General features: G+C 41.5%; 1 protein-coding gene across 1 annotated transcript in view; it reads right to left on the bottom strand.

Annotated features, from left to right (window-relative positions):
* KCNN4 (potassium calcium-activated channel subfamily N member 4) overlaps positions 1-20,823 on the bottom strand; it is a 75,867-nt gene that overhangs the window by 15,303 nt on the left and 39,741 nt on the right. The window contains exon 2 of the mRNA XM_073655796.1: positions 5,661-5,756. Coding sequence (XP_073511897.1) covers positions 5,661-5,756 — 96 coding nt within the window. The remainder of the gene's footprint in view (positions 1-5,660; positions 5,757-20,823) is intronic.

The following is a 20,823-nucleotide window of genomic DNA, read 5'->3' as shown; positions in this document are numbered from 1 at the left end:
ACCCACTAATAACGACACGTTATATTCGTAAAAAGCCGCAGACCTCAGTATATCCCGTGCTCGGCTAATTGCAGTCTCCCTTGCTAGCGGCGAGGACTTGGCAGCGCAGGGAGCGGCCCCACCTGCTAAGCACACAAAGTCATCCTAGTTAATGGCTCACTCACATCCGCCTCCGTAATGACTGCAGGGACGGCTAGAAGTGGTTGGATTAATTACATGTGCCTGCAGTGGAGGTGATCTCTATGTATAAGGATTACAAACTAAAGAAGATTTTTCACCAGGTCGAAAGTGGCCAGTTCTTGCTCTTATTTTATACCCGCTGTGTTACACACTTGCCCTGGTCCGTTAGATTTTCTTGTGCTCCACGTCAGGCTTTGCAAGTATCCCGCCATTCTCCCATCTGTTGTATTTTCTAGGCCTATGTAAGGCCTCTCAAGTCACACACCTGGGTCTTGGTATTAACACTTGCTAGTAACTCTTAGTTGTCTGTGCACAGTTCCAGTCCACAGTCATCAGGACATCTCCTAGCTCGCTGGGATTTCCTGCCCAAGAGATACTTGGCTGCAGTTTCCAGTAACCTTGCTGCCTGTCAGTGGTCTTCAGGACTTCACCTGTTCATCTGCGGTTTCCAGTAACCCTGCCGCCTGTCAGTGGTCTTCAGGACTTCACCTGTTTGTCTGCAGCTTCCAGTAACCCTGCTGCCTGTCAGTGGTCTTCAGGACTTCTCTTGTCTGTGGTTTCCAGTAACGTTGCTGCCTGTTAGTGGTCTTCAGGACTTCACCTGTTCATCTGCGGTTTCCAGTAACCTTGCTGCCTGTCAGTGGTCTTCAGGACTTCACTTGTCTGTGGTTTCCAGTAACCTTGCTTCTTGTCAGTGGTCTTCAGGACTTCACTTGTCTGTGGTTTCCAGTACCTTGCTGCCTGTCAGTGGTCTTCATGACTTCACTTGTCTGTGGTTTCCAGTAACCTTGCTTCTTGTCAGTGGTCTTCAGGACTTCACTTGTCTGTGGTTTCCAGTAACCTTGCTGCCTGTCAGTGGTCTTCAGGACTTCACTTGTCTGTGGTTTCCAGTAACCTTGCTTCTTGTCAGTGGTCTTCAGGACTTCACTTGTCTGTGGTTTCCAGTAACCTTGCTGCCTGTCAGTGGTCTTCAGGACTTCACCTGTTTGTCTGCAGCTTCCAGTAACCCTGCTGCCTGTCAGTGGTCTTCAGGACTTCACTTGTCTGTGGTTTCCAGTAGCCTTGCTTCCTGTCAGTGGTCTTCAGGACTTCACTTGTCTGTGGTTTCCAGTAACCTTGCTTCCTGTCAGTGGTCTTCAGGACTTCACTTGTCTGTGGTTTCCAGTAACCTTGCTTCCTGTCAGTGGTCTTCAGGACTTTACTTGTCTATGGCTTCCAGTAACCCGGTTCCCTGTCAGTGGTCTTCAGGACTTTTCGTGTTAGGCAGCAGGGTTAATGGAAGCCACAGACAAACAGGTGAATTCTGTTTGGAAATCTCTGGAGGTCGAGCGTTAATTTTGGGTGGAGCAATGGTGGTATAGAATTCCCTAATATGAGTGTGGATATTAAGTGATTGAAGAAATTGAAATTCCATATTGTCGTTTTCGGCTACTACAGACAAGGCAGAGGGAGAGGCTCCTGCTGCAGCCAGAAAATAATATATATAAAAATAATTATATAGAAATATATATAAAAAATATATAAAAATAAACATTTTTGATATCTTTGCATCTGTTAAAAATATGATGTATGAAAATAAATAAATAATACCATATAGAGAAAAAAAAGCCAGAATTGCTGTTTTTTGATGGCTGTAACTCCCCTCCAAAAATGCAGTAAAAAGCATATGTACCTCAAAGTGAAACCTACAAAATTATCAGGTCATCACGCAAAAAATCAAGCTAAAGCCTCAAAGCTTTGCAGTGCTAAGACGTTGCTGTAGCCTCCTGATTTTCAGATTCGCGGGAGGTCCCATAGGTCAGACACCGCAAATTATACCGTGAGAGCGTATCTGAGCAATTTCTCTTTGTTTTGGGGTGTCCTACTGCAATAAGGTAGGTCAAAATGGCCTAAACTAAAGTGAAGAACATGTCCTGTTGGCAGAGGCTCTTTAATACCCTCTTATTCCTCTACATTGGCCCCTAGCGCTCTACTGAATGAGATGTTTGTGAATACAGCATATGGCAGGCACAGCCATGGTAATCCCATCACAGTTATATGATGGGGCTATAATAATTCCGGGAGGCTTCAAGAATGCCATATAACATGTTGTATTAGGAGGACACATTATCATAAAAGGACATCTGTGATGACCCCAATGTGTGCACTACTGAGCAGCTCAGCGTCGGTGGCGCTTCTAAGTGATTGATAGCTCTGCTCAGTGTTGGAGATAGAATATGACTAGATGTTATTGGCCAACAGCTACCGTACTCACTTCCTTCGCACCTCCTTCCTCCCATGCACATGCTTGATCATTTAATCTCAGTGTAAATGTGAAAGGAAATGGAGGAATAAACTGCTGGTAGACATCTCTAGAGGCTGCTTATCTTCCCCTAGAACAGTGTTCCCCAACTCTGGTCCTAAAGATCCACCAACAGGTCATATATTCTGGATTTCCTTAGTATTGTCCAGGTGATAATTGCATCACCTAGACAGGCAAGAATTCTATCACCTGTGTAATACTAAGGAAACCCTGAAAACATGATCTGTTGGTGGCTCTTGATGACCAGGGTTGGAGAAATCTGCCCTAGAACAAGATAATTGGGTATGTTCACATCCAACTGTCTGATCCTTCTCTTCTCCAATATCTGTCATTAACAAAAAGTCAGAAGAACCCTCATATACTCCATTCAGCATTGAAATTGTAACGCCAAGAAGTTGTAGAAAGATGGAAATCACAGAGGGTTCTGCAAATGATGAAAAACGGAAACAATATTTTCAAAATCTCACAATTTATTCAGTACGGAGTATGCGCTGAGAAATCCCTGCAATTCCAGCCTCGGCCAAATAACCAGGTTATTAATGGTCATCTGAGGAAGTTTCTGCCACTGAATGCACATGGGTGAATCATTAAGATCTGCTGCTGGCAGCTCCTGTGTAATCATCGTCCAATGATGTCCCAGATGTGCTCGATGGAGACAGGTCTACTGCAGCCATGGGAGCACGTTTAGGCTACACAGGCTCCTCACAGTAACATCAGCAACATGCAGTCTGGGGTTGTCGTGTTGAAAAGAGCTTCTGGGACACTTTGAAGAAAAGGCCATACTACTGGTTCCGTGACCAAATCACTGTAATGCCAAGATATTAGTGACCTGGCATGTAGACTAAAGGGATCCGACTTCCGTACATTCTGCCACCCCACACCTTAATCCCGGGAGTAGGACCAGTGTGACATTCCCTCGTCTCTTCATATGGTCTCGTCAGATTAGAAGAATGGTACATAGTGATCCCTTTTGTATTGCAAGTGAAATTGGACATCACACCATCTCTACACAAGTCATCAGAAGACATCTGCATGACATTGGTCTATGAGTCAGACGTCTAGCTATAAGTGTCCATTGACCTCACGTAACCACTATGATGGGGCAGAGTAATTGAGGCAGGAATGAAGGTCAGTCCTCTTCAGCGTTGAGTCTGCTTATCTCTTGAATGAAACGATAGATGGAGATAGGGCAGGAGACCACATGGGCAATGCCATGAAGAAGCCTAAACGAGGGAACATAATAGTATCCCAGGAGCAGTTTTTCAACACGGCAACTCTCGGCCGCATGTTGCTGGGGCTACTGTGAGCAACCTGCGTGTCCTAAACATGCTACCATGGCCTACAGCGTCTCCAGACTTGTCTCTCATCGAGCACATATGGGACGTCATTGGTCAGTGATTACACAGGAGCTGCTAACAGAGAATCTTGATGATTTGCCCAAGTGCATTCAGTGGCAGAATCTTCCTCAACAGCCATTAAGATGTTTTGAAAATTGTGTTTCTATTTTTTCCTTCTTTGCAGATCAGTAATGTGTCCCCTGTGATTTCTATACTTCCATGACTTTTCCTTCTTGTAGATGCAATTTCCATGAAGAGAAGTGTTCATTAGGTGGTCGGTCTGTCCAGTTAAATACGAATCTAAAAGCCACCACTTTGTCCATGTACATTCCCACTGGATTAGGCTACAGGATGGCACTTGCCTCTACCAGCTGATAGTCTTTGCTTGTGTAGTCAGGCGGCATCGTTAGTGACATGATGAACAGAGTATTTCTTTCATAAAGCAAAGGTTAATGTCGAGGTTCTTCATTCCTCTAGCCTTAGCGAGTCTATTAATCGTCAAGAAGTCAATATAAAACGTTGACTCGGGGCCAGGTCCTTAAGTATCTCGATACTAGCACACAAATATACCAGGCAGGACTCTTGGCAAAGCCTTCAAATGTAGGACACTTCATATTTCACGGTTTGTACAGAGTTTTATTGCAATTTCGAAAAACAAAAGCAACAATAGAAGTAAAACCCGGAGCCAAAAGAAACCGCCAAGAATTCACCTTCCCAGTTGGCCTCGGTGCTAAAATCTGAAATTGTGTTAATTGGCTATTTTTCTTTTTTTCCAAGGAATTTTTCATAATCTTCTTAAAGTACAAAATTTATTATAAGGGTTATAAAAGATCACTAGTGCTGTAGCTTGGGGATGGATGGAGAGGGGAGGTTGCCTCAAGAGCCACCTTCTATGGGGAGGGTAAAACTTTGAGCTCCCTCAACCCTGTCTAATGACCCAAGAGGACTAGATCTCGGGAATCTCCTCTATATTGGGTGGCACATAAGCAGAATGGGAACCCATCCAGCGGCCCACGACCTGAATGAGTTAAGCAACCTGCTTTGTCATCTTGGCCCTTGCAGCTACTTCCTATGCAGAGTGCAGCAGTCGAGAGGAGTTGGTCATCAGCTGTTTCGCTCTGCATAGGTGGTGACCTAGATGACAAAGGTCTTAGTATAATGAGGTGAGCTTCATTATCTCAATCGATTCAATGTATAACTTTTATTTTAAAAATCTTCAGTAAGAAAGCAGAAAAAAATAAAGATCTGGTGGGCATACTGTAAGTACATCAGTATTATCATATAATACATGTGTTTGGGGAGCAAAGGGTTCAATACTGGAGTGGTGGAAGAGACTCTGAGTGCTAATTGTTCACTTTTAAGACGTTACAAAGTTCTTTCCTTGCCTAAGGTGCTGGCAACAAACTTCACGCCTCTGAGGAACCCTCCAGACACAACTAATACACTGTTTTTCCTTGAGATGGGTCCTGAGGGGTGGAACATAACTCAGGGATCTTCTCTGCACTGATATGTCAAGATCCACCTCTTCACCTTCTGCCTTTGGCATAAAACAGTTTATTAATTTTCCATGAAGTTATTTGAGACTCTCCTTGGTCTGACTAGGGTCCAAAACTGGAATACTCACAGTTCCAGTTCATTACTCCTAGATTTAATGGACTGAAGAACTCAACAGTATCCAATACACTCTATAGAAGCCACAGGTCTGGGGGTAAGGCTAAGTGGGCGAGGAGATGACCCTTCAGGACTCTCTTACCCCCTATGCAAATATATAATTACATGTGGTATCAGTAATTGCCCTTTATTTCCCCAATCAATTATCAGTCGGTGGTAGATTCGGATACCTGGATCTCCTTGATATGGAAGGCAATGATGAGGATGAGAAGAATGATGGTGGACATGCTGATGGTGCATTTCATCAGATACAGATAGACATACCACTGAAAGAAAAAAAAAACATACAGAATATATTAGATGATGCCCTAAATGAGGCATGTCGAGCCTGGGGGAAAAAAAATACATTATTATAATAACTTGAATCCATTTATGTATCGATCTGGGTCAAGGATCTACTCATGGGTGGGTCTCTAAAGCCTTGAGGTTGATGCCCCAGAGGAACTTTTATCAATTCTGTCCACTTAGACTGATAAATTATGACTTTTTCCAGACCCCATGAACTTTTTTTTGCCTATTTTGGCACAGAATTGGTACCGTTAAAAGTGATATGCCATGATATTTACTCTGGATTTATTAGATAACTTGCGCTTTGTTTAGAAGTCACAAGATGAAATAGGAGACGTTACATGGGAGCCTAATCTGTTTGCGGGACCTTGGTTTTTTCACAGCTTATATTTCAATTTTACATAAAGAAGGCCACTAGGGGGGCGCATTTCTGATGTTCTAATATTTGGTGATTATTATTTTTTTTTAATTTAAAGGGGAAGTTCCCTTTACACCTGTTCATTTGATGGCGGGTAATATTGACTTTGGGCCGTGGAAGGAAGAGACGTTCCTACCCGATACCATCAAGGTAAACAACATTCTGTTTGCTGACTGTCAGAATCGCGTCTCCCGTCCTTCACCTCTTGGCCGCACGCTTGGTTTCTGCTGCTTTCCTGTTAATATTTCCTCTATATACAGACACTGCCCCTTCTCCGGACTGTATATACTCTCAGCATACTCACATGTCACGTAGTCCAGCACTGCACAACATTAATTCTTGTCCATCAGATTTAAAAAAAAAAATAAAATAGATCAAAAAACGGTCATATCTGACTCTACGTAATGTTCCAGGTAAAGGAACAGTAAAGTCAAAAGTAAACTCTGTGCCATATCCCTGGAAAGTCAAACCCATTGCCACATATCACAAGGTCTCCAATACCATCAAGTAGAGAACACCGGTGTCATTGCTTCTCCTCCTTGGGTCCTGCTTTTTGCCTGTACTCTTCCTTTAACTAGAATATCGCGTAGAGTCAGATATTATGTTTTTGAACACCTTTTTTGGAAAATAAAAATCTACGCGATACAGCGTCCGTGATCTGAGTTGTCTGCTTAACAATTCCCAAGCCCATATTGTCACAGTGTTGATAAGTCTGTTGTAGACAGAGCTCCCTACATCTTTCTTACTGCTTAGATGCCACAGCTGATGGAATCTAAGCGGTTGAACGGCCGTGATCTGAGTTATCTGGTTAACAACTCCCAAGACCATGCCATTACAGTGATAAGTCTGTTGTAGACCAAACTCCCTACCTCTTTCTAACTGCTTAGATTCTACAGCTGACAGAATGTAAGCAGTTGAACGGCCATTATCTGAGTCATCTGATTAACAACTCCCAAGCCCATGTTGTCACAGTGATGATAAGTCTGTAGTAGACTGAACTCCTTACCTCTGTCTAACTGTTTAGATGCCACAGCTGACATTGGAATGTAAGTGGTTGAACGGCCGTGATCTGAGTCCTCTGATTAACAACTCCCGAGCCCAAGAGATTGAATGCAAGGAATGATGTATACATTTTTTTTTACGTTTCGGTCTAGTCGACCTTCATCATATATACACTGAAACACCAAGAAATATATAAATATATGTGTGTGACTCTATATGTGTGTATATATATATATATATATATATATATATATATATATATATATATATACAGTACCGACCAAAAGTTTGAACACACCTTCACATTTAATGATTTTTCTGTATTTTCATGACTATGAAAATTGTACATTCACACTGAAGGCATCAAAACTATGAATTAACACATGTGGAATTATATACTTAACCAAAAAGTGTGAAACAACTGAAAATATGTCTTATATTCTAGGTTCTTCAAAGTAGCCACCTTTTGCTTTGATGACTGCTTTGCACACTCTTGGCATTCTCTTGATGAGCTTCAAGAGGTAGTCACCGGAAATGGTTTTCACTTCACAGGTGTGCCCTGTCAGGTTTAATAAGTGGGATTTCTTGCCTTAAAAATGGGGTTGGGACCATCAGTTGTGTTGTGCAGAAGTCTGGTGGATACACAGCTGATAGTCCTACTGAATAGACTGTTAGAATTTGTATTATGGCAAGAAAAAAGCAGCTAAGTAAAGCAAAATTAGTGGCCATCATTACTTTGAGAAATGAAGGTCAGTCAGTGCGAAAAATTAGGAAAACTTTGAAAGTGTCCCCAAGTGAAGTTGCAAAAACCATCAAGCGCTACAAAGAAACTGGCTCACATGAGGACCGCCCCTGGAAAGGAAGACCAAGAGTCACCTCTGCTTCTGAGGATAAGTTTATCTGAGTCACCAGCCTCAGAAATCGCAGGTTAACAGCAGCTCAGATTAGAGCCCAGGTCAATGCCACACAGAGTTCTAGCAGCAGACACATCTCTTCAACAACTGTTAAGAGGAGACTTTGTGCAGCAGGCCTTCATGGTAAAACAGCTGCTAGGAAACCACTGCTAAGGACAGGCAACAAGCAGAAGAGACTTGTTTGGGCCCAAGAACACAAGGAATGGACATTAGACAAGTGGAAATCTGTGCTTTGGTCTGATGAGTCCAAATTTGAGATCTTTGGTTCCAACCACCGCAGAAAAGGTGAAGGGATGGACTCTACATGCCTGGTTCCCACCGTGAAGCAAGGAGGAGGAGGTGTGATGGTGTGGGGGTGCGTTGCTGGTGACACTGTTGGGGATTTATTCAAAATTGAAGGCATACTGAACCAGCATGGCTACCACAGCATCTTGCAGCGGCATGCTATTCCATCCGGTTTGCGTTTAGTTGGACCATCATTTATTTTTCAACAGGACAATGACCCCAAACACACCTCCAGGCTGTGTAAGGGCTATTTGACCAAGAGGGAGAGTGATGGGGTGCTACGCCAGATGACCTGGCCTCCACAGTCACCAGACCTGAACCCAATCGAGATGGTTTGGGGTGAGCTGGACCGCAGAGTGAAGGCAAAAGGGCCAACAAGTGCTAAGCATCTCTGGGAACTCCTTCAAGATTGTTGGAAGACCATTTCTGGTGACTACCTCTTGAAGCTCATCAAGAGAATGCCAAGAGTGTGCAAAGCAGTCATCAAAGCAAAAGGTGGCTACTTTGAAGAACCTAGAATATAAGACATATTTTCAGTTGTTTCACACTTTTTTGTTAAGTATATAATTACACATATGTTAATTCATAGTTTTGATGCCTTCAGTGTGAATGTACAATTTTCATAGTCATGAAATTACAGAAAAATCTTTAAATGAGAAGCTGTGTCCAAACTTTTGGTCTGTACTGTATATATATATATATATATATATATATATATATATATATATATATATATATATATATAACTAAATATTTAACACAGCCTGACAATAGGTAACTAGGAAGAATAAAAATATTAAAGACAAGACAAAATAGAAATAAAGAGCACAAACAAGGTACAGAAGAAATGCATGAACCGCTGCAGCACTGTATATAATCACCTAGAAGCATATCATATCATTTCATAAATGCGTAGAAATTAAGACTCCGGATGTTTAAGTTTCAAATAGCAGCGTGTGAAAGAAAAAAAGAATGTATGAAAAGCAATGTATAGAGCCGGCATGCAAAGAGCCGTAGTAACTGGTGGAATAAGAGAAAAGTTGTAGTTCCATAAAGTGCGGAATAATGTGCAGCCCTCATACAATGAAGGCTATACGGCACTTCCAGTAAGAAATGGTCATATATAAATATAGGAACTATGGTGACATACTGGGTTAGTTCTGGAACTACATCGTAAATTAAACCCAATGATATGCTTTTCGGTAATTATGCACAGTGCTGCAGCGGTTCATGCATTTCTTTTGTACCTTCTTTGTGCTCTTTATTTCTATTTTGTTTTGTCTTTTATTTTTTAGGTTAGGCTAGGTGAAACATCCATGTATATATATCTGGCTGTTTCAGTGTATATCTGATGAAGGTCGACTAGACCGAAAAAATAAAAATAAAAATGTATACACTATTAATTGACTTCAATAAAAAATCATCTCTTACAGTGCCGGATTCCAGAATTTTTTTGTATGGTAAGAGTTGGGACCCTATCCGTGCACCTTTACTGTCAAAGGAACGCCGTTCTTCTCTTCAATTAAGAGGTTGTGCGGCCGTGATCTGAGTTATCAGAATAACAACTCCCAAGCTCATGCCATCACAGTGATAAGTCTGTTGTAGTCAGAACTTCCTACCTTTGTCTAACTGCTTAGATGCCACAGTTGACATTGGAATCTAAGCGGTTGAACGGCCGTGATCAGAGTTTTTTGAGTAACAACTCTCAAGCCCATGCATCACAGTGATAAGTCTGTTGTAGACAGAGCTCCCTCCCTCTGTCTAACTGCCACAGTTGACGTCGTTGGAATCTAAGCAGTTAAACGGCCGTGATCTGAATCATCTGGTTAACAACTCTTAAGCTCATGCCATCACAGTGATGATAAGTCTGTTGTAGACAGAAGTCCGTAACGCTGTAAACTTGCTTAGATGCCACAGTTAACGTTGAAATCTAAGCGGTTGAACAACCGTGATCTGAGTTATTTGTAACAACTCCTAAGCCCATGCCGTCTCATTGTTGATAAGTCTGCTGTAGACAGAACCCTCTACTTCTATCTAACTGCTGGGATGCCACAGTTAACATTGGAATCTAAGCGGTTAAACGACCGTGATCTGAGTCATCTAATTAACAACCCCCAACCTCATGCCATCACAGTGATAAGTCTGTTGTAGACAGAACTCCCTCCTTCTGTCTAATTGCTTAGATGCCACAGCTGACGTTGGAATCTAAGAAGTTGAACGGCCGTGATCTGAGTTATCTGATTAACAACTTTCAAGCTCATTCCATCACAGGGATGATAAGTCTGTTGTAGACAGAACTCCCTCTTTCTGCCTAATTGCTTAGATGCCACAGCTGACGTTGGAATCTAAGCAGTTGAACTGCCGTGATCTGAGTTATCTGATTAACAACTCCCAAGTTCATGCCATCACAGGGATGATAAGTCTGTTGTAGACAGAAGTCCGTAACTCTGTAAACTTGCTTAGATGCCACAGTTAACGTTGGAATCTAAGCGGTTGAACGACCGTGATCTGAGTTATTTGTAACAACTCCTAAGCCCATGCCATCTCATTGTTGATAAGTCTGCTGTAGACAGAACCCCCTACTTCTGTCTAACTGCTGGGATGCCACAGTTAACATTGGAATCTAAGCGGTTAAACGGCCGTGATCTGAGTCATCTAATTAACAACCCCCAAGCCCATGCCGTTTCAGTGTTGATAAGTCTGTTGAAGACAGAGCTCCCTAAATCTGTAAACTTGCTTAGATGCCACAGTTGACGTTGGAATCTTAAGCAGTTGAACGACCGTGATCAGAGTTATTTGTAACAACTCCCAAGCCTATGTTGTCTCAGTGTTGATAAGTCTGTTGTACACAGAACTCCATACCTCTGTAAACCTGCTTAGATGCCACAGTTAACGTTGGAATCTGAGCAACTGAATGGCCGTGATCGGAGTTATCAGATTAATAACTCGCAAGACCATGCCAACACAGTGTTGTACATGTGAGGCTGATTTTACAAGCCCCCTAATGGCAACACCATATATTCAAAGTGTTGCCATTAGGGGGCTTGTAAAATCAGCCTCACATGTACAACACTGTGTTGGCATGGTCTTGCGAGTTCTTAAACCGATAACTCAGATCACGACCGTTCAACCGCTTTGATTTCAATGTCAATTGTAGCATCTAAGCGGTTAGACAGAGGTAGGGGTATAGTTGGTTCCATCGCATTAGTAGCAACCCAACCATTAACGATATTATGTTATCTATAACCCCTCTAACATATCTAGGGCTAAAGGAAACTGAACTGCAGAATCTGACTACATGCAGGGTTTTTTATAGTCTGTAACCACAAAGACACATAGATCTGCATTGGGGCTGCATACACAAAACGGTCTGAGATTTTTCATCAATACTTTTTTTTTTTTTTTTTCAAAGTTGTATCATTTTTTGCTTCAAACTCAATTAAGTGAAAATTATTTTTATGAGACACATTATATTCACTGCTCAGAAAGCCTGCAGGATCTCCCCGGCTGGCATTACAATGGCATCTTTGTGGCAGCGCGCTGTTCAAACACGGCACCGTTGGATATTAATCTGTGATCAGCTGTTCAGGATGCAGAACGCTGGTGAGCCGCCAGGGCATTGTCTATAGAAATGTATATGTTTGCTCGCAGAGTGGGGGACATGTTCGTGTGCCGTATGTCAACATTCCCTGAGTGACTATGGGAAACATGATGAAAATTAAAGCTCCACTTGGTGCTGACAAATAAGAAACTGCTCTTAACTAATAAGATCCTCAGTCTTGACCATATTGCTTGACATTTTCAGCATTGTAGCCTGAAAAAAATCAACTTGCATGAGGATTTAAAGGGTTTTTTCCCATTTTTAGAAATGGGTATCATCGGATAGCTCTTGTCAATACAAGCAATTTTGCAATTTGCTGCGTGTTAAAATTTTCAGTCGTTCTTGAGATATTAACACTTTTCTTTTGTTTACAGCTCGTTGCCGTAGAGACCGACCACCGCTGCCAGACAGCAGAACATGCACAGTGCTTACAATCTCTTTTCTAGTGAGCCCATAAGAGCTGAATTAAAGCTAACCAGGGTCGCTAGAGCACACCTTTACCCCCTAAATCCCAGCGCAATGCTTACAAGGCAAACAGCAGCGGTGGTCTGTCTCCTAGGAAACGAGTACAAAAAGTATTCATATCTCAAGAACGATTCGAAATTTTAACAAACAGTAAATTGCAAAAGTGATTGTTTTTGCAAGCACTATCCGATAATACCCATTTCTGAAAATGGGAATGACCCTTTAAAAGGTTCAGCCTAGTGCATTCCCTGCAGGTTCAGTGTCTGCATCAAGAAAAACTACAATTTAAACTGCCATTTCATATCATGCTGCAAACAGAGCAATGGGGGGGGGGGGTCTAAAACTTACTTCTAGTAGGGGTTAAAAGGAGTACGGACAGGGGTTATAAGTTTGGAAGTAAACACCCTTTAAAACTATGACCGTTTGCAGCTTCTGATCTGCTCAAAAACACTTGTTATTCTGCGATAAGTGCAAACATAGCAAAGGACACTAGAGATGGCAATTACAGTATAGCGGTCCTGCCTAAAGCAGACGCCACGTAACTAATGTCCTCGGAAGTCCTACATCTACTGCACCTTCTGCAGAACCTGATTGAGGGTGGAGATAAGGGAGCACGGTCCTTGGGGAAGAACAGCATTTTATGTGGACTTAAAGGAAATGTATCGCCTAGATTTTTTTAATGATTGAAACCAGTAATAAAAAGTAGTTTTTATATTAGGATTGCAGTTTTTATTCTCCTTTTCAGTACATGAGTATGGAGGCGGCCATATTGCCTGTTCTTCTGTCTTATCTACTGTATATAGAGGTGTTATCAGTCATTGTACAGGAGGAGGAGGTGAGCTGTGCCATCGCCTATTGTGAATGGTGGATCCTGTGTTATCTGCGGCATATATAGAGGTGTTATCAGTCATTGTACAGGAGGAGGAGGAGGTGAGCTGTGACATCACCTATTGTGAATGGTGGCTCTTGTGTTATCTACTGTATATAGAGACGTTATCAGTCATTGTACAGGAGCAGGAGGTGAGCTGTGACATCACCTATTGTGAATGGTGCATCCTGTGTAATCTACTGTATATAGAGGTGTTATCAGTCATTGTACAGGAGGAGGAGGAGGTGAGCTGTGACATCACCTATTGTGGATGGAGGATCCTGTGTTATCTACTGTATATAGAGGTGTTATCAGTCATTGTACAGGAGGAGGAGGTGAGCTGTGATATCACCTATTGTGCATAGTGGTTCCTGTGTTATCTACTGTATATAGAGGTGTTATCAGTCATTATACACGAGGAGGAGGTGAGCTGTGATCTCAGCCTAACATGAGTCTCAGAGTGTAAACTGCAAGAATTCTGGACTCTGTTGAAATATAGATAGTGATAAGGACATATGTATCTAATAGAAGAAGTATGTTAGCCAGGGGACTCATTTTTAATAAACAAAACCAGTATTCAATGTGCACAATTGTCCAAAATGGCCTGAACATCTAAAAGTTGCACCTCTGGATCCACATATGGTCGCCAAACCTAAGGCAAGGCATCTATATAGGATGTTATTAACTTTCAGTGCCGGCTTCCTGTGAGTTGAGTGTGAAACTTTATCAGAAACCACTCTCAGTTCTTGAGGTTACCCCTCATCTACTGTTTCGACCTTCATTTCCCCACCACATCCCCATTGGACAACGGAACAAATCAGCTCATCGACAAGCACAGGAAATCTTCTGAATACGTTGGATTCTAGGAGCTTTTTTGGAGGTTTCCGTTGTGTGCTGGACTCTTGCTAAATCTTCTGGAAGTCCAGAAATTCTCTTTTTCCAGGTGTTTCCCGATTGTTTTGGAGGAGTTAACAAGGACATCAACCATGGACAACCTGTAGTATAGTGCTCAGCTACTCCAATTGCTAAAATCCAACAATTTTTTGAGGGCCAATCATCTAATGTCTACGGTAGACTCTCATCTTTGACTTGATGATATGTTGGAGAACGGATGGGACATTTTGGAATTTACCTATCCAATCCTTTTGTTTTTAGATATGTAGACCAGGACATAGGGGTGAATCGGGCAAGATTACTCCCGTCCAAACAAGTGTTTAGCGCTAAAAAAATATGGTGGTTCTCCTAAAAGTTGAACTTTGGCAAAAACTAGAGTTCACCATTCTGTCCACTAGCTTCTAAGTATTCTGTCCACTAGCTTCTAAGTTGCCTGGGACAGATAGCCAACATTCTAGGGTCCTCTTGAGGACTAAGAGTGGGCCACCGGGTGCAATCCATTATCACCATCAGAAGAGACATGTCTACTAATTTTTCACTTTCCAAAAACTTCCCAGAATGAAAGTTTTGGCTTTACTCAATCCAGTTTGCTTGGACCAAGTGTTATTCACCTCCAGTCCCGGTGGGCGCTTTCTGATTTCACACATTTCGACTTCCTGTGTATCTAAATAAACTCGGCCGCTTCTATAACAAACGTTATCTCTCCCACTAGATCTAAAACAATGGGGAGTTCCTGCTTCCGAAGAGAGTTAAAAACAGAAGCTTTCCAACGCAGAGAGCCGGGACGTCATCTAAACAAGGGCCACTTCTCACACGCATGGCCAAGACTTGGCTCTAACACGGGGTTAACCAACAATGGCACAACCTACAAGGGCTCTCCGGGGACGGGGAAATCGGAGAAAGTCTGAGATTATTATTATTTTTCTCATTATACAATCTAGCAGGTGCCAAAATATAACGCTGAACTCGGGAATCTCATCGGGTCCGACTCCTCGTTGACATCTTTTCTTTGCCTATTTTTTCGTGTTTTTCATTTGTGCCTTATTTTTATAGATTGTGTCTTTTTTAAAGTTTATTTTATGTGATTCTAGATGTTTTCGACCAATTCATCAATTGCGACTTTTTTTTTTCAATTATATATTCAGTCAAAACATACTTTTTTCTTAAAAAAAAACAAAACAAAAAGAAAACTACGTAATTGGCATTGCCTCGACAAATAAATTTTAAAAGAATAAAAAATTCCAAAATTGCTGGTTTTTTTTGATCATCTCACCTCTAAAAAAAAAAAACGGAATAAAAGTTATCAAAATGTTGTGAATGGTACTAATGAAATCTTCAATTGTTCCCACAAAATCTAAGCCCTCAACCAACATTACTGAGGAAAACGTAAAAAACGTATGGCTCGTAGAAACACAAAAACAGCAATTTTGCAATTTTTTAAAGGTTTTATTATTACAGTATTGACAAAAGACGTCACAACTGTTGAAAGCCAGGGATGAAAAAAAATAATAAAAAAAATCTAAAAAAAATATATAGTAATTTTGGCTTTAGGGAAAAGGGGTCACCATCTATACCCCTATCTCTACTTTAGGAAACTATGTAGAAGGGACAGGGCCTTGAGGTCCAAGGATAGGGTGTTAGGTTACAAACTAAGGACCCTTTAATCTTTTCCTTTTTTAGTTTTTTTAAGTCCCTTTCCTTTATTAGATTTTGTGGCATCCACTGACGTTTTTGCTGCCAAATTCTTCAAAATCAAAAACTGCTCTTTATTTTTTATTTTAACAATTTTTTTGTGACTCTTTAGCATAAAAAGTTGAAAGATCTGTTAAAATGTGGCAAAATTTGTGCAAAAAAAATTTTTTTTTTTTAAAGACATACATGGAATCCCTTCTGAGATTCTGGGACTTTTTAAAAAGTCGAAATTGATGATTCAACTGAAAACATCTGAAAACCTCAAACTTTACCTACAATGGCGAACATAAAAGGAATATAAGAGAACACATAAAATAGACATTAAAAAGGGAGCAAATAAAAAAAAGAATAAAAAGAAGAGCAAAAAGGATATAAAAATAAAAAGCAAATAAAAAATTGGAGAAAAAAAACAAAAATTTGAAAAAAAAAAAGGTGCAAATACAGTAAGGAATCTGGGGCTACGACTACAAGGGGGTCACCTTTTGGCGCTCCACCCTATATGTTTCCAATTCCTCATGAAGCAAATCGACCCATATTTTATCTAGATAAATGAAAATTATTTTTGAGTTGTTTTTTTTCTTCGATATTGCGCCATGTAGCTTTTTTTTTTGTCTGTGTATACCAGTAATAAAGATTTTGCTGATCTCAGGCCTCAAGGTGATGGATTTGGGCAGATAGCCACAATCTACAGAAACAGCGGTGCTCACCGCCCAGAGCTTTCAGTTCACAGCAGAAAACAATCTGATAAAAAATGACTGTTGTCTGTGATACAAACCAAACACCCATCCCCCTCTCATCAGTGAACACTCTCCGAATTCAAAAATTTTGGGTAACAAAAACATTTTTATTTTTGCCAATTTCTATGTTCACGCTTTTTGTTCCTGTGAGGACTTGCGTTTTGCCCTTTTTTAATTTGTCATATCCTCTACTGAAAAAATGGAAAACAATATTGGTGAGGGTGGAACACCTTGAACACCTCATCTAGCCAAACCAGGTCTAACACTTTGCACTGATGAGGGGCAGCATCCTGAAACACAGTGTCAGCAAATTGAGATTCTGGTTTGGCTTTTATCCTAAGTCATGTGACAAGGCTCGTTAAAGGGTCGATATTGACTTTTAGGTTTGCTACTTCCAATAGGTGGCACTAGAGCTCAAGTTCTATTCCTCTCTGAACAGGTAACTTACATATTTAATTGTCCAGTGGAGCATTGCAAGGTTTAAAAGTCTTCTCAGGCTTGGCATGTCAATCTCCACGAGGAGAAACGTTACCCCTTGGATCCCGATCAGACGACTCTCACCCAGCCAAACCAGATCTCACACTTTGCACTGATGAGGGGCAGCACCCTGAAGCAAAGCAAATTGAGATTCTGGTTTGGCTTTTATCCTAAGTCATGTGGCAAGGCTCATTAAAGGGTCGATATTGACTTTTAGGATTGCTACTTCTAATAGGTGACACTAGAGTTCTAGTCATCTTCCTCTCTGAAGAGATAATTTACATATTTAATTTCCCAGAGGAGCTGTGCAAGGCTTGAAAGTCTCCTCACATTGGCAAGCCATGCTTTGCATATCTCTCTCCATGAGGAGAAATGTTACCCCTTGAATCACAGTCAGACGCCGCTCACCTAGCCAAACCCGATCCACACTTTGCACTGATGAGACATGTGACAAGGCTCGTTAAAGGGTCGATATTGACTTTTAGGATTGGTACTTCCAATAGGTAGCGCTAGAATTCTAGGCCTCTTCCTCTCTGAAGAGGCAATTTTGCTAATGTCAAAATTGTCCAATGTCCCTTTAGGGCCATGGGAGAATCAGTGATTTGGCGCTAAAGCAAGTATAAGTCAGTATGGTTGACATGCCCCGGTTACCCTGCATTATGTACAGTGCGGAGCGCGTGCATGCCACAGTCTCGCCGCTGTCCAGTGCATACTCCTGGTCACCATTGCCACTGACCAACTTCTAATTCACAGCTCAGACAAAAGTAATATCAACTAATTATTAAGGCAAAAACCCAGATAGTGGCAAGTAAAATGCAGGGCTTTTCCATTTAAAGTGATGGTTGTTGAATTCTCTAAAACAAAACTAACACGCGTTTCGCATAATGCTTTTTCAAGGGGAAATGCCTTATTAGCCAATTTTGCTTGTACTTTGCACTATGATACATTGAGCTAATGTAAATGTATTAATGGTGTACTTATTTCACTGGAAATATATTTTATATGTTTCTACCCATCTATTCATCCATCCATCCAATATGCTACTATATATATAACCCTGCACTCGGAGTATTAATGATATCCAAGTTGGGTCGCGGTGTCTTTCTTTGGTTTGCCACTGACCGGTTTCCTGAGCTCCAGGAATAGTTGAGGTTTGTTTCCTGCAGTGACAGTAAAGCCGCCCCCCCCCCCAGGACAATTACAGATCTATGATACAGAGCGACGGATAAAGGGACAGTTTCATATATAAAAGTCTGGAGAACACGATCATCCGACACATTCTCCTCTCTGAATGTGGCAAATGTTCCATCATACAAGTTGCATAAGGATAAAACACTATGATAGCGACAAATTCACCACCTGATACCAAAACTATTGTACCATATCTTAATAGATATCTCAGCGGCAGGCAGTTCGGGGTACATCTGTGGATGGTTTAGAATTGTGGCACAATTCTGTGCCAGAAATCAGTAAACCATCCTAAAAACAACGTTGGAGGGCAACTTATTTTTTTGTGTGGCTCTTAAAAAGTTTTCCCGAGAGTTTTAATATTAATGTAGCATGGGTCATCAAAGGTGGAGGTCGGATTCATGGCACTCCTGCTGATCAGCTTATTAAAGGTGCAACAAGGCCAACAATAAAATTGACAACCCTGGAGGACACCTTATTTTTTTTGTGTAGCTCTTGAAAAGTTTTCCTGTGAGTTTTAATATTAATGAAGCATGAGTCATCAAAGGTGGAGGTCGGATTCATGGCACTTCTGCCAATCAGCTTATTAAAGGTGCAACACAGCTGGTGGCCAACAATGATATTGCAAGGTTTCTCCCATAAAATTGACAACCCTGGAGGACACCTTATTTTTTATTGTGTAGCTCTTGAAAAGTTTTCCCGAGAGTTTTAATTTTAATGTAGCATAGGTCATCAAAGATGGAGGTCGGATTGCTGGTACCTCCACCGATCAGCTGATTAAAGGTGTGACACACCTAGGGGCCAACAACGGTATTGCAAGGTTTCTCCCATAAAAATGAGAGAGCTGGCCAGCGCTGTGCCACGTTCATTCAGCTCTAAATTTGATGGGAAACACCTACAAAATGAACGGAGTAACTATGCCCACATAAGCATGAAGGAGACATTCAAAAATAAGTTAAATATAAAAATCTATTTTATTAAGTATACAAGGTATAAAAAAGGAGGTCAGAGAACTCACTCCTAAAATAACAGACATTTAAAATGGAGGGTCAGAGGTGAGAACAACAATAACAGATATGGAGGCAACCATAGTAGTCCCCATACAGGTGAGAACATCAATAGCATGCAAGGCCAAGGTAGAGCATGGGTTCAGAGATAGATATATACATGTAGTAGTATGCCCTTGGTATACGAACCCAAAATAGGGTAGCATTAAGCTATTATTATGAGCCTAATCAGTATGCCCACTGTGCTGTATATCAGTGTCGCCCACGGGGATATAAAGAAGCCTAATACTGCATGAAAGAAAGAGAGACAAACTCATCCATAGATGTAAAGGACTGGTGCCTACCACGAGCCCCGACGCGCGTTTCGCGTAGGCTTCCTCGGGGGGCTCTCTGTCTGAATTTGATGGGATTGTATTTGAAAATTTGGAACAGTCCCAGCAAATTCAGGACAGTCGGCAAGTATGTTAATATCCCAGAAAAAAAACTAAAGATACTCAGTAGTGTCATCCTTACCAACACCACTGTCCCTATAGGAGCCACTATGCCACCATGACAGCTAATACGCCCTCTAATACCTTTTTGCGTGAGAATGTTGTAAGCTCACCCAGCTACCAGATGAGGCTGGCAACATGGCCACCATGGCTACATGCACCTGTTGCCCACTGACAATGCAGTAAAGATCTCAAGCTACATTTTTCCATACATGATCATGTAGACCAGGAATCCTCAGTGAAGCCGAGTTTCTACCTAAACAGCTGAAGTTTTTTTTTAACAAGCCACGACACATTCTGCCCGCTGGTCGCTGACGACAAACCGTGCCCATTGTTTCCTATAAAGGGAAATGTATCTGCTATTTGTAGCTTTCCATAGCAAACAATGAAATGTTCTTATCAGCGACAAGACCTTCTGGCTGCGATCAGGGGCTGGGAATGGAAGATTATAAATCTACATGGGCATTGCTAAAAATGTGCAGATTACCCAGCACCGGCATGGCACTGCCAGAGGCCTAAAGACCAAGCAGGAACGTTAAAAAATGGAATCTGGTCGTTATCGCCTCTACAATCCCTTTAGAAGGTCCAAACAGGACATTTAAACTTTTATAATCAATCCACGGGATAGGTGAAAAATTTAGGATCGCTAAGGGTCCGATGGCTAAGACCTCCACCGATCTCCAGAGCAGGAGGACAAAGTTGTCATGTGTGAATGGAGCGGTAGTGAGCATGTGCGACCATCACTCTTATGACGGCACATGCTCACTACCGCTATAGCTCCATTCACACATGGGATATTGAGATCTTGTGATCGCTAGGGGTCCCAAAGATTGGACTACCCCTGATCATGCATTTATCACCTATCCTGGGGATAACTGATATATGGTTTTACTGGGATGACCTCTTCATGCTTCACCCACCAGGAAAGACCCAAAAACGCCCACAGTGGAACAGATTTCCATAAAATCCACTTTGTGGGATTGTCTCGTAAACGATTGTGAAGAGA

This window comes from Phyllobates terribilis, unplaced genomic scaffold (genome assembly GCF_046119375.1).
Source record: "Phyllobates terribilis strain yellow unplaced genomic scaffold, ASM4611937v1 Scaffold_12__6_contigs__length_324123572, whole genome shotgun sequence".
In the NCBI taxonomy this organism is placed as follows: Eukaryota; Metazoa; Chordata; class Amphibia; order Anura; family Dendrobatidae; genus Phyllobates; species Phyllobates terribilis.
The sequence above is the reverse complement of the archived record's forward strand: the minus strand, read 5'-3'. Positions and strand labels throughout refer to the sequence as shown.